At 41.5% G+C, this 14,527-nt stretch overlaps 1 protein-coding gene across 3 annotated transcripts in view; it reads right to left on the bottom strand.

Annotated features, from left to right (window-relative positions):
• ksr1b (kinase suppressor of ras 1b) overlaps nt 1-14,527 on the bottom strand; it is a 51,266-nt gene that overhangs the window by 24,053 nt on the left and 12,686 nt on the right. For 2 of the 3 annotated variants that reach the window (XM_067450470.1, XM_067450471.1), the window contains exon 2: nt 9,254-9,394. In XM_067450470.1, the coding sequence (XP_067306571.1) occupies nt 9,254-9,394 (141 nt within the window). Of the gene's footprint in view, nt 1-7,749; nt 7,961-9,253; nt 9,395-14,527 lie in introns of those variants that run through there. The other variant, XM_067450473.1, reaches the window with a different exon arrangement.

The raw sequence follows: 14,527 nt of genomic DNA, 5'->3' as shown, positions 1-14,527 counted from the left end.
CATTTTAACAACCTGACAAATCTGTATATTTTTTTTAATGTAGTATAAATAAATAAACAAATACAACTAAACTTGACAGTTTTCCATGGGGAAAAAGTATGGTGGCTGAAGAGAATGCATGCAAATAGAAAACCCCCCAGCAAATTAAGAAAAGATCTTCATCCGTTTAACAACACGTGCTGCAAACACACAACACAACCAAATACAGAAACAAGTACAGCAAATCGCAAGTACTCACAACGTGTCTATTTGGATGCATTGTGAGTATTTGCAGCGTTTCTGTATTTGGTTGCTGTCCCGATTCACCAGTGAGAGTACCCCTGATTAACAATAGAGGGCACTCCACCCCAGACTGCCATTCCATTAAAGACTACATTACCCATAATACTCTCTGCCCAGAGTCATCATTCCTGATTACATCCAACTGTGTCTCATTTACCTTGATAGATCACCCTATGAAACCTGGTCAATTCTGTCACTCATGGCTAAGTCTTATTTTGTTGTTACACTGTATTACTGAGCATTGTCCCCAGTTTCACGTCTCTTCGTTCTTTGTATTTCTTGCATGTTTCCCGGATTACCCTTTTGCCTCTGTCTCCTGCTTTATTTGTTTGTTTGGACTGCTTGCCTGTGTTTTGACCTTGCCTGTTGACTATGATTGTGGATTACCCCAATAAATACTGTAATTAGATCCTTAACCTTCATGTCTCGGAGCAGTACATAACAGATGCATTACGAGTATTTGCAGCATGTTTCTGTATTTGGTTGCGTTGTGAGTGTTTGCAGCGCGTTTCTGTGTTTGGTTGCGTTGTGAGTGTTTGCAGCGCGTTTCTGTGTTTGGTTGCGTTGTGAGTGTTTGCAGCGCGTTTCTGTGTTTGGTTGCGTCGTGAGTGTTTGCAGCGTGTTTCTGTGTTTGGTTGCGTCGTGAGTGTTTGCAGCGCGTTTCTGTGTTTGGTTGCGTCGTGAGTGTTTGCAGCGCGTTTCTGTGTTTGGTTGCGTCGTGAGTGTTTGCAGCGCGTTTCTGTGTTTGGTTGCGTCGTGAGGGTTTGCAGTGTGTTTCTGTGTTTGGTTGCGTCGTGAGGGTTTTTGCAGCGCGTTTCTGTGTTTGGTTGCGTCGTGAGGGTTTTTGCAGCGCGTTTCTGTGTTTGGTTGCGTCGTGAGTGTTTGCAGCACGTTTCTGTGTTTGGTTGCGTCGTGAGTGTTTGCAGCGCGTTTCTGTGTTTGGTTGCGTCGTGAGTGTTTGCAGCGCGTTTCTGTGTTTGGTTGCGTCGTGAGTGTTTGCAGCGGGTTTCTGAGTTTGGTTGCGTCGTGAGTGTTTGCAGCGCGTTTCTGTGTTTGGTTGCGCCGTGAGTGTTTGCAGCGCGTTTCTGTGTTTGGTTGCGCCGTGAGTGTTGGCAGCGCGTTTCTGTGTTTGGTTGCGTCGTGAGTGTTTGCAGCGCGTTTCTGTGTTTGGTTGCGTCGTGAGTGTTTGCAGCGCGTTTCCGTGTTTGGTTGCGTCGTGAGTGTTTGCAGCGCGTTTCCGTGTTTGGTTGCGTCGTGAGTGTTTGCAGCGCGTTTCCGTGTTTGGTTGCGTCGTGAGTGTTTGCAGCGCGTTTCCGTGTTTGGTTGCGTCGTGAGTGTTTGCAGCGCGTTTCCGTGTTTGGTTGCGTCGTGAGTGTTTGCAGCGCGTTTCCGTGTTTGGTTGCGTCGTGAGTGTTTGCAGCGCGTTTCCGTGTTTGGTTGCGTCGTGAGTGTTTGCAGCGCGTTTCCGTGTTTGGTTGCGTCGTGAGTGTTTGCAGCGCGTTTCCGTGTTTGGTCGCGTCGTCGTGAGTGTTTACAGCGCGTTTCCGTGTTTGGTCGCGTCGTCGTGAGTGTTTGCAGCGCGTTTCCGTGTTTGGTCGCGTCGTCGTGAGTGTTTGCAGCGCGTTTCCGTGTTTGGTTGCGTCGTGAGTGTTTGCAGCGCGTTTCCGTGTTTGGTTGCGTCGTGAGTGTTTGCAGCGCGTTTCTGTGTTTGGTTGCGTCGTGAGTGTTTGCAGCGGGTTTCTGAGTTTGGTTGCGCCGTGAGTGTTTGCAGCGCGTTTCTGTGTTTGGTTGCGCCGTGAGTGTTTGCAGCGCGTTTCTGTGTTTGGTTGCGCCGTGAGTGTTGGCAGCGCGTTTCCGTGTTTGGTTGCGTCGTGAGTGTTTGCAGCGCGTTTCCGTGTTTGGTTGCGTCGTGAGTGTTTGCAGCGCGTTTCCGTGTTTGGTTGCGTCGTGAGTGTTTGCAGCGCGTTTCCGTGTTTGGTTGCGTCGTGAGTGTTTGCAGCGCGTTTCCGTGTTTGGTTGCGTCGTGAGTGTTTGCAGCGCGTTTCCGTGTTTGGTCGCGTCGTGAGTGTTTGCAGCGCGTTTCCGTGTTTGGTCGCGTCGTGAGTGTTTGCAGCGCGTTTCCGTGTTTGGTCGCGTCGTCGTGAGTGTTTACAGCGCGTTTCCGTGTTTGGTCGCGTCGTCGTGAGTGTTTGCAGCGCGTTTCCGTGTTTGGTCGCGTCGTCGTGAGTGTTTGCAGCGCGTTTCCGTGTTTGGTCGCGTCGTCGTGAGTGTTTGCAGCGCGTTTCCGTGTTTGGTCGCGTCGTCGTGAGTGTTTGCAGCGCGTTTCCGTGTTTGGTCGCGTCGTCGTGAGTGTTTGCAGCGCGTTTCTGTGTTTGGTCGCGTCGTCGTGAGTGTTTGCAGCGCGTTTCCGTGTTTGGTCGCGTCGTCGTGAGTGTTTGCAGCGCGTTTCCGTGTTTGGTCGCGTCGTCGTGAGTGTTTGCAGCGCGTTTCCGTGTTTGGTCGCGTCGTCGTGAGTGTTTGCAGCGCGTTTCCGTGTTTGGTCGCGTCGTCGTGAGTGTTTGCAGCGCGTTTCCGTGTTTGGTCGCGTCGTCGTGAGTGTTTGCAGCGCGTTTCCGTGTTTGGTCGCGTCGTCGTGAGTGTTTGCAGCGCGTTTCCGTGTTTGGTCGCGTCGTCGTGAGTGTTTGCAGCGCGTTTCCGTGTTTGGTCGCGTCGTCGTGAGTGTTTGCAGCGCGTTTCCGTGTTTGGTCGCGTCGTCGTGAGTGTTTGCAGCGCGTTTCCGTGTTTGGTCGCGTCGTCGTGAGTGTTTGCAGCGCGTTTCCGTGTTTGGTCGCGTCGTCGTGAGTGTTTGCAGCGCGTTTCCGTGTTTGGTCGCGTCGTCGTGAGTGTTTGCAGCGCGTTTCCGTGTTTGGTCGCGTCGTCGTGAGTGTTTGCAGCGCGTTTCCGTGTTTGGTCGCGTCGTCGTGAGTGTTTGCAGCGCGTTTCCGTGTTTGGTCGCGTCGTCGTGAGTGTTTGCAGCGCGTTTCCGTGTTTGGTCGCGTCGTCGTGAGTGTTTGCAGCGCGTTTCCGTGTTTGGTCGCGTCGTCGTGAGTGTTTGCAGCGCGTTTCCGTGTTTGGTCGCGTCGTCGTGAGTGTTTGCAGCGCGTTTCCGTGTTTGGTCGCGTCGTCGTGAGTGTTTGCAGCGCGTTTCCGTGTTTGGTCGCGTCGTCGTGAGTGTTTGCAGCGCGTTTCCGTGTTTGGTCGCGTCGTCGTGAGTGTTTGCAGCGCGTTTCCGTGTTTGGTCGCGTCGTCGTGAGTGTTTGCAGCGCGTTTCCGTGTTTGGTCGCGTCGTCGTGAGTGTTTGCAGCGCGTTTCCGTGTTTGGTCGCGTCGTCGTGAGTGTTTGCAGCGCGTTTCCGTGTTTGGTCGCGTCGTCGTGAGTGTTTGCAGCGCGTTTCCGTGTTTGGTCGCGTCGTCGTGAGTGTTTGCAGCGCGTTTCTGTGTTTGGTCGCGTCGTCGTGAGTGTTTGCAGCGCGTTTCCGTGTTTGGTCGCGTCGTCGTGAGTGTTTGCAGCGCGTTTCCGTGTTTGGTCGCGTCGTCGTGAGTGTTTGCAGCGCGTTTCCGTGTTTGGTCGCGTCGTCGTGAGTGTTTGCAGCGCGTTTCCGTGTTTGGTCGCGTCGTCGTGAGTGTTTGCAACGCGTTTCCGTGTTTGGTCGCGTCGTCGTGAGTGTTTGCAGCGCGTTTCCGTGTTTGGTCGCGTCGTCGTGAGTGTTTGCAGCGCGTTTCCGTGTTTGGTCGCGTCGTCGTGAGTGTTTGCAGCGCGTTTCCGTGTTTGGTCGCGTCGTCGTGAGTGTTTGCAGCGCGTTTCCGTGTTTGGTCGCGTCGTCGTGAGTGTTTGCAGCGCGTTTCCGTGTTTGGTCGCGTCGTCGTGAGTGTTTGCAGCGCGTTTCCGTGTTTGGTCGCGTCGTCGTGAGTGTTTGCAGCGCGTTTCCGTGTTTGGTCGCGTCGTCGTGAGTGTTTGCAGCGCGTTTCCGTGTTTGGTCGCGTCGTCGTGAGTGTTTGCAGCGCGTTTCCGTGTTTGGTCGCGTCGTCGTGAGTGTTTGCAGCGCGTTTCTGTGTTTGGTCGCGTCGTCGTGAGTGTTTGCAGCGCGTTTCTGTGTTTGGTCGCGTCGTCGTGAGTGTTTGCAGCGCGTTTCTGTGTTTGGTCGCGTCGTCGTGAGTGTTTGCAGCGCGTTTCTGTGTTTGGTCGCGTCGTCGTGAGTGTTTGCAGCGCGTTTCTGTGTTTGGTTGCGTCGTGAGTGTTTGCAGCGCGTTTCTGTGTTTGGTTGCGTCGTGAGTGTTTGCAGCGTGTTTCTGTGTTTGGTCGCGTCGTCGTGAGTGTTTGCAGCGCGTTTCTGTGTTTGGTTGCGTCGTCGTGAGTGTTTGCAGCGCGTTTCTGTGTTTGGTTGCGTCGTCGTGAGTGTTTGCAGCGCGTTTCTGTGTTTGGTTGCGTCGTGAGTGTTTGCAGCGCATTTCTGTGTTTGGTTGCGTCGTGAGTGTTTGCAGCGCGTTTCTGTGTTTGGTTGCGTCGTGTGTATAAAATATAATGTTTTAAACTAAACTTGATTGTACCACGCATTTTCAGCTTTGAAATTTTGTTTTCAATTTCTCCTTTAAAACAAAACAAAATAATAGGCCACGCGGTAAATAGTTTTGCATTTCTAAAATACGTTTCAGGTTCAAAATAATTCACATGCTCTCTCTAACTCTGCATTCTGATCTATTCTATTGCTGTTGTGTAAAGGCCTCCTTAGAAACGCTTCTGACTGGGGCCAGGTGAACTTGAAACCAGCCTTATTATACAAAGTTTCCTTAAAACTGACTAGTTGTTCAGGCAATCAACTGACTAGTCTACTTCAAAAATATGCAGTTTTGCACATCCTTTCCCTATTGTCATCTCCACAACCGTTAACTGAGCCGATATCACAGATTCCACATGTTCTACAAAAAGAATCATTTATGAGGCTATTAACTGAGCAGGATGTCTTTTGACTGTGTGAAACTGAGATTAATGAGGGTTAGGCTGGCCTAAGTCGTTCTTTGACCTGTCACCATACATTTTGTGCATGAGTGATCATCCTGGGCCAAAAGAGAGGCCACATTAGAGGAACAAAGGAGCGCAAGAAAAGGGGTACAGCACAGGAAACAGCGGTTTGGGTGAGATTGCTTTCGTCACGGACTCTTTTTCGTTCTATCTCTTTCTCTTTATCTTTGCCTTAAGGAAGGACTCTAGTGAATCCACAGGATGTGACCCACAAAAAAAAGTGACTCAGACAACCACTCCTGCCTGTGCCCTTTAGACTCTCAATAACACACGTTTGCATGTTTTGGACGGACTAAATCCAAACTCTCCAAACCTGGTTGATTTAATATAAGCATTATATTCCACAGGCAACTCACCGCTACAAAATACAGCAAAAAGAAATATATAAACAAAACTCTGAATGGTGCATCATGGTTGTTGAGCAATGGGAAACCCCATCAGTCTGTGGCAGCTGGGAACAACAAGGAATGAGTCACACTACAAAATAAAGTATAGTGACGTCAACTCTGTTATTGCTCATTGACTCGCACACAACATTTGCATATTAATCAGTGTTATTTTAGTATAATTTACATACTAATATATTTTTAATTAATATTTTGAAGTAGCTTTTATTTTGAAGTAATTTATGATTTAATTATTTTAAAGTAAATTATGTGTTTATATGCGTTTGTTAATGGTTTGTGTTTTTTATATTACTGGTTAAATCTCATTTATTTCATTTTTATAACTTATTTCCAGTGAATTTTTTATTAATTAATTCATAGATAAAATCATTCATTTTAGTGCTGCATCTAATATTTATGTTATTAATTCAACTAGTTCAGCTTAATTTCAATTAACAAAAATGTTTTTACTTAACGATAATAACCCAAATTCATCAGATGGTTATAGATAGGACATGAACAGATGCCCTGAAAGTATTTGGACACTGTGCTTAAAGTCATAATGTTATTGCCTTACATAACAAATGTTCAAATCAAAGTAGTGTTTATTTGAAAGAAATATAACATAAGCACTCTTTCAGGCGAAACCTGAGGGGAATTGACTTCATACCAAAAGTTAGTCAAAAAAGAAGAAAGACTTGCGTAATTAAACAAATGCTAGTATCATTAATAGCCTATGTTTTATTAGTATCACACTTTTAGGTCATCTATAATTTCAGATAGGGCATGATATCAGATGAAGCAAGCTGTGACATCATGACATAATGACTAAACATGATCAGATATGAAGGATATTATAATATATGGATATGATCAGTCACAGTATGATGGCACCCTAGATAGTTCTCCATTTCTAGTAACTGCAATGTAAACAAATATTCACAAAACAGAAGTGTTTCCTGTAGACGCACCAGGAACCACAAGTTACACATATGCAAAATATCTCCAATGAAACATCTTTCCCTAAACTGCCTAATCATGCAAATACAACCAAATTGCCTGAAGTCTTGATGACCATACACTCAACAAAAGCTGTCACTGGGGCGGTACCCTTTCAAAAGGTACACCGTTGTAACTAAAGACTGCATATTAGTACCCCAAATAATAGTTTTTCTATCTCTGCTGTCCTCTCCGAGAGGGGCAGGCTGCCCATGGGTGTCCTGCCACATGCCAGCATTCCTGCCCCATGAATCACACTCTAGAAGCCTGGTGTGATGCGTATTGAGTTAGAGCAGTAACTGTCAATTTGTTGCTCAAAATTAGTTACCACCTTACAGGAATAAAATAAATGAAATTACAGAAATAAATAAAAATGATAGGAAAATAAATAGGCTTATTATCAAGTGTCATTGTTTGTCAACATACTGTATACAATATATATATTGTATACTGTAAACATACTGTATACACACACATTATATATATATATATATATATATATATATATATATATATATATATATATATATATATATATATATATATATATATATATATATATATATATATATATATATCTATATATATATATATATCTATATATATATATATCTATTCATATATATATATATATATCTATTCATATATATATATATATATATATATATATATATATATATATATATATATATATATATATATAATATTATATTATATTATATTATATTATATTATATTATATTATATTATATTATATTATATATATATATATATGAATAGATTTGAAATGAATTACAAGACATTTTAGTTTACTTTTGTACAATACACAATTATGGTACCATATTGGGTCAACACTTGGAAAATCTGGGTCCCAAAGCAAAACTAGGCCACAGGCTGACATAGACAGACAGTAATGGACTGTTGCGAGTTTACAACGACAAAGCAAGTATTTTGGGACATCTGAGAGAGAGGAAAACTGGAGGAGACATAATAAAAAACACAAGAAAAAAACATGTTGTCCTACCACAGTGACCGAAGTTAAGCAGTCATCTAATCAGAGGCATGTCGCAAAGTGACCCCTCTTGTCCCCACAAGGATAAATCGTTTTTATTTTTAGTTTAAGTTTCGTTCCTCAGTTTTGTCTATGCTGTTTATTTCCCCGTTTGTCTGTTTCCGTGTCTATCGAAGACAAACAAGTCTGCGCATTTGCCAGGCAGTCATGAATGCGGTGCTGTTCTGGTCAGATTTGTGTATGGCAGTATGGGGGCAGGGGGTTTGGTTGGCCGAGAGAGACCCCTTTTGCAGTCTATAAATAGTCTGACGGGAGAGTTTTTGACACAGTGGCTGACACTGCACATTCTGAGCTTTGGAGTGGGATCAGGTGTGTGGATCTACCAAGGGCTGAAACGCCACAGATACCACCGCAGCGAGCAAGCAAAACATCTTTCCTCCCCTGTCCGAACCCTCCAATAACATTTTTTTTTTAAACATTCTTTAAGTTGAAGATATAGTTGAAAGGGATAGTTCACCCAAAAATTAAAATGTGATGTTTATCTGCTTACCCCCAGTGCATCCAACAAATAGGTGCCAAATTAAGCTTTTTAACTCAAACCGTTGCTCTGTCCCAGTCATTTAATGCATGTGAATGTGTAACAATTCTATGAGAGCAAAAAAAAACATGCTTAGACAACATGAACAAAGAGCCCTGTGGCTCATGATGACACATTGATTGTGTATACCGGAAGTGATGTCTTTACACATACACAACGCCAGAGCGTGTATATTGACCTTCCGTACTGGAAGTGAAGCACGTTCCAGGCTGTTGTATATAGCGTTGGATTTGAAGTAAAAAAAATATATAAATACTGCTTGATTTATCACACAAATTGATCGTTTTGTGTCTTAAGATATCAATGTGTCATCATGAGCCACAGGGCTCTTCGTGCATGTTGTCAAAGCATGTTTTTTTTTTTTTTTGCTCTCATAAAATTGTTACCCTCACATGCATTATATGACTGGGACAACGCAAAAAGAAAAATCTTCATTTGTGTTCTACTGAAGAAACAAAGACACCTACAAGTTGGATGCACGTAATGATGTATGTAAGCAGATAAACATCACATTTTCATTTTTTGGTGAACTACCCCTTTAAGAAGCCTGTTTTTAAAGGGAAGAGATTATATTGTACTTTCATGTTTTAAATATTGCTATATAATAATAAAAAAACATGTATAATGCAAAAATGCAGTAAAACTTATAAAATTAAATTCTGAATGTTATTCTATTAATCAGATGTATGTATGCATGCATTTATTTATATTTATTCTACATTTTTTTATTGTAAAAAAGTAACTTATAAACTAACCCTTAAATCAACAAAAAGCAAAAGCAAAGCAAAATGCCCAAAAACGGTCCATTAGCTCAATAAAGGCCACGAAGCAGGAAAATAATGGTCAACATTAAAATTCCTCAAGGCCACAAAGGAACTAAGGAACAAATGCATTCAGTACAAACACACATAATGGTACCTCTATGAGTTCTGGCCGGAGGTTGATGGTGTGGAGCCAGTCTGTGAGGTGTGGGTAAGAGTCCAGCACCAGCGGTCTGTCGCTCTCTGGAACACTCTGCTTCCACTCCAACTGTTTACTGATGTACTTCACCAGCTTCACCTGTAGATGGCAATCACACACACACAGACAAACTGGTGTAACTGGTGTAACAACTGATCTGAGAATTGTTGAGCTAAGTTATATACCTGTTTGCTTTTAACATTGACACCACCTGTCCTCCGATTAGTTTTTATCCCTTTAAGTCAGGGGGTCCCCAGACTCGGTTCTGGAGCAGTGTCCTGCAGAGTTTAGCTCCAACCCCAATCAAACACACCTAAACCAGCTAATCGATGTCTTAACTAGGTCCTGTAAAGGCAGTCTCTGCGTCTCAATCAGCTCCCTAGTTCACTAGTCAGGGCACTAATCAGGACATAAGTCAATGGGCTGACTCCCTGATCAGTGCCCTGACAACTGAACTAGGGAGCTGATTTAGACGCTCACATAGATTAGCTTTTTCGGGTGTGTTTGATTGGGGTTGGAGCAAAACTCTGCAGGACAGGACTGAGTTTGGGGACCCCTGCTTTAAGTGAAAAGAAATGATCTTTTCTTGTGAATTTAATATTAAGTTTATGGATTAAAATCCTTGAAGAAATGTCAGACATTAAAACGTTAAAATGTAAAGATTTCAGAGCACTTCAGAGAAAAATAGCCATTTCAAAGTTAATCAGATGCCTTAGAAGATCAAAATAAGGATGTCAATGATAATTAATCGTAAGCGTTTTTTTCTCTAAACCTTCCGTGTCCGCAAGCGAGCATTGCACACCGAATGCAAAATGAGATGAGAGCAAAAGGAAATCCCCATGTGTGACTTCATTGTAAACGGGTGGGCGATGAAAGTGTTGTGTGTGTGCGTGGTGTCAGTTAAACAACCAACTACAGTGCACACAAACACTGTACACAAACACGCCATGATTTCTTGTTCAGTGCTTCCACCAGTCATTATCTTACTGACACTAGACTCATATATCGGGTTTAAAACAACAAGGCAATAATGTTCAAGGCTTGCAGGACAAAGACGGTGCCCTCCCTTTGTTGCTGTAACGCTCCCACTGCAATAAACTGTCTAAAAATAGACAGTGGTTATCATGGCAAGGGTGTCTGGACTCTTTCTCACGGGGGCGTCTGTTCCGGCACTATGGTAACGCTGGCTGGAACACTTGGCGACTGCAGCCAGAGTCCCATGTGACATCATGGAGCAGCAAGACACTGCGGTCCGCAGGTTAACAGAAACCACCTCACACCTGCCTCTATAGGTACAAGTTAAACCACCTCAGAGACAACCACAGCTGCAACTGTGCTCATAAAGAAGGGGTTGGTTTCACTGACTGAAAACATGTAACGACTGCTTGAAAATAAAAAAGGTTACTTTGGGTAAGACTTAAAGACTTGGTCCCATGGGATGTTTGGTGCTTCTTTTTTAATTCACTTTGTTGACTACAAACTGCATGAAACGAAACAATCCTGGTACTCCCCTTGTTTACATATATAGATATAAATAGCTATCCGTTGAGATATAGCTGTAGATATGGATATAGCTGTAAAATAGAAATACAGTAACAGTACACTACTGTTTGTCAGTAAGATTTCAGTTTTTTTTTTTTTTTTAGAAATGGGATACTTTAGTTTGATCAAATCGGTCTGCTTTTTAACTTACAATTGATCAAAGAATTTACTACAAAATATTTAACTGAAATTATAAATGTTTCTCTGCAAATCAGCATATGATTTCTGAAGGATCATGTGACACTAAAGACTGGAGTAATGATGAAGTGTGTTTTTAATGTATTTCTGATCAAATAAATTGAGACGTGGTGAGTCTTACACACAATTTTTTAAAAAAGTTAGTGTGTATGTGTATTATATACATACATATATGAATACAACCTTTAACAAAGTTACCTTTAACAAAGTTATTACATAATGTGCAGCGATTAACCAAATTAATCAAATTTAATCATATCAATATTTGCTCAGAAAGGCCTTGAATTAAGGTAATTGTGATGCATTATAGCAAATGAAAGACGGTTACAAAAATTATTAAAAAAGTGTATTACAAAAAGTGGCATTCTTGCTTTAAATTTAACTTTATTTTTTTATTGCATCAGTTACAACTATTTGCATGAACTTATTACCTGTTAACCATTTTTTGAGCATAGACCTGAAATGAAATTTCCAACTTAAACTGTTAAATATTTAATGCTTTGGAGCATAGGCTTAAAATGAAAAAAGTTCAACCAAAAAAAATTATAGAACAATACAAGTGTGACTTTTTTTCAAGACCATGATTTTTTTTTTTTTGCCAGTGCGTGTTCACAAAACCAATTACCAAGTGCCAAAACCAGAGTTTCGTACTATTCCATTTAAATAAAATTTAAAAAAAGAAATAAAAACCAAAATGTTACATTGTTCTGTTAAAATCGACAGAACAGCACCATTGGGTTAAAGATGCAGCATGTGATATTGACAGTGCTGCAATACAAATTCAAAATTTTAGAGAATTGTTTCCCCCACCTCCTCCTAGACGCTCATGCAGGTTATCTGGTTGAGGACATGCAACAGGAAGGAGTGCAATTGACGATAGAAAGCTTGAATGAGATTAGGCGTATAGTTGATAAGCTAATCTATATGTTTGCAATATTTTTATTGCAGTGGTTTTTAAGGTCAGGTAGAATCTGCGATTTCAGACCCAGTTTGTTAGCTGATTTCAATTACTACACAATACACTTTGTTTTCCACCAATTAGTAACCCGGGATGTTGTAATACTATTGGGTAAATCAGCAGTGGGTGGTATCACACAGACCAAAACAAAACCAGACAGTTTGAAACGGAACGGATATTTCAAAGTAGAATAACTGTAGCATTGTTTTTTTGGAGAAAAGTACGTTTTCTAGAGCGTCATGTAAAAGAAAGCAAGCAGTCGAAAAAGTCTAAATTTCTATTTAGGATACCAGCCATTTAGGAGAACTGAAGTAGATCCATCCATTTATGAGAACCACAAACATTTCTAGATTTCACACAGCATTACAGATTAAAGTGCCCTATTATGGTTTTTTTCATACAGTATACAGATGTTTGTGAATGTAAACATTCTGCAACGTTGCCTCTGAACCGCCTATACAAGTTGTTTTTAATTCGAATCTCACTGCCTGATGGTTCTATGTAACTAGAAAGGACATTTGCATTTGTTGTCCGTCAACAGGCTGCAAACAACTTGACCAGTCCTCAAATATCATTTTACTTCGCATTTTGCTTCTCAAATCTCAAAAGGCGGGATTTCCAAAATGCTCAAAGATCATTTTTTAAAACTTTTTTTATACCCTTCCCACTGAAAAAAACTGTCAACAGGCATGTTTATCTATAACCGGATACCGCAACAATTTAATTAAAAGTTGTTCGTTTGCTTGGCCCATTTGACCACAGACAGTTTTTCTAACCTGGACAAATAGCAAGCATCACTCAGCATCTGATACTGGAGTAGCGGCAATTCAAATAATATCCCTGCGATCGTTAAGTAGCGATTTTATTCACTTGTTAACTGTCTAAACAATTTCTGATTAAACTGGAAGTTTCTCAGGGAGACAACATTAACGATAATATCCCCTGTGTTGTCTAGATCCAACGCAAGCTGCTAGTACAGTAACAATAGGAAACTCCAAGTAGTATACATCAGTATGACAAAATGTCAAAGGTTGATATTATTTCCTGCCAGTGTTATCATACAAACCTACAAAATACAACCGTAGATATGGCAGTCCCTTTTGACGGATAGAATTTATAATTTAGCCTATAGGCCAATTTTCATCAACAACACATAACTCAGGAGCTAACTTTAGATTGCTTACAAATCGCTCACTCAATCCTTCTAATGTCATCATCACTTAAGTTGAAACGGTATTAATTTGTCATGGCATCGTCAATTTGTTTAAACATTTTTTTTAAAACCTCTAGGCTACTGTACTGTACAAACAACATATTTGTGCGCTAATGTTAAACGTTTGTGATTCAAAGTGAAGAAGCTATCATTGTACAATCAAACGGTGATGCATTACAGTGATTCAGGCCATGTCCACACTAATACATTTTCATTTGAAAACGTATATTTTTCTCTCAGTTTTGGCCTTCCGTCCACACTGAGACAGCGTCTTAAGTCAATGAAAACGTATCATTTTGAAAACGCTCTCCAGAGCGGATAAATTTGAAAAACGCAGTCTTCACGTAGTAATGTGGACTGTGAAAACGGAGGCTTTATAATACGATGACGCATTTTTAGCCATGTGATGCAGTCATATGACCAATTCAGCCAAGATGGTGAACGACATTGTACAGCAGTTGTTTTGTATGCTTTCTGTTTTGACAGCCTTGTTAAATATTAATGTCAGTTTGTACATACTGTTAAAAAAACTCAGTGCCTTTTCTCGACATTGTCACAAAATGAGTATAAACGAGTAGCCTAGCGGAAATGACGCAAGTCGAATCGTCTTGGATTTGCTCATGCGCAGTACGGGGATGTAAGCGTTTTAGGACGTTTCAGTAGATGAACACTTTTTGGAAAACGATTGAAAATGATAGTGTGGATGCAGAGCGTTTTTAGACGAAAACTCCGTTTTTAAATTTATCCGGATTAGTGTAGACGTAGCCTCAAATGTTTTTAAAATGCTAAAAAATAGTTGTGACTACTAAAAATATGAGTTACCATTAAAAGATAATGTTATATGCTAGTTCACATGTAGGCTGAAGTTATAGTACTGACGTTACGTTTTGCAGGTCTTACTGAAAATAAAGACTAAACTTACAACTCAGAACCATCCATTTCCAATTTCAAAACAATTGGTTATCTTCGTCAGAAACAGGATCAAACATAAGGTTGGATGCATAATCTCTCAATGATTGACAGTATACGGTAGATGTGTTTCTGTCATTGAAAATGAGTCGCGCAGTGAAACAGCCAATCAGAGCCGAACTCCACATTAATATTCATGACCCCTTCCAAATAAGGCAAAAACAGAGCTTTACATCCTGTGGACAATTTCTAAGGTTGTAAATGGACATGTAAAACCGTATCTGGACAATTTGAACCCTTAAATAAGTCACATAACCTATATGTAGATATCAGAAAACAATTTAAAATATTGTTTCAACTCATTCTAGGGCCCTTTAAAATTGCATAATAGGGTCAATTTAACGTTTTTAAC

The sequence above is a fragment of the Pseudorasbora parva genome, chromosome 8 (assembly GCF_024679245.1).
Source record: "Pseudorasbora parva isolate DD20220531a chromosome 8, ASM2467924v1, whole genome shotgun sequence".
NCBI classification, from domain to species: Eukaryota; Metazoa; Chordata; class Actinopteri; order Cypriniformes; family Gobionidae; genus Pseudorasbora; species Pseudorasbora parva.
Note: the sequence above shows the minus strand (reverse complement) of the source record. Positions and strands in the feature narration are given on the sequence as shown.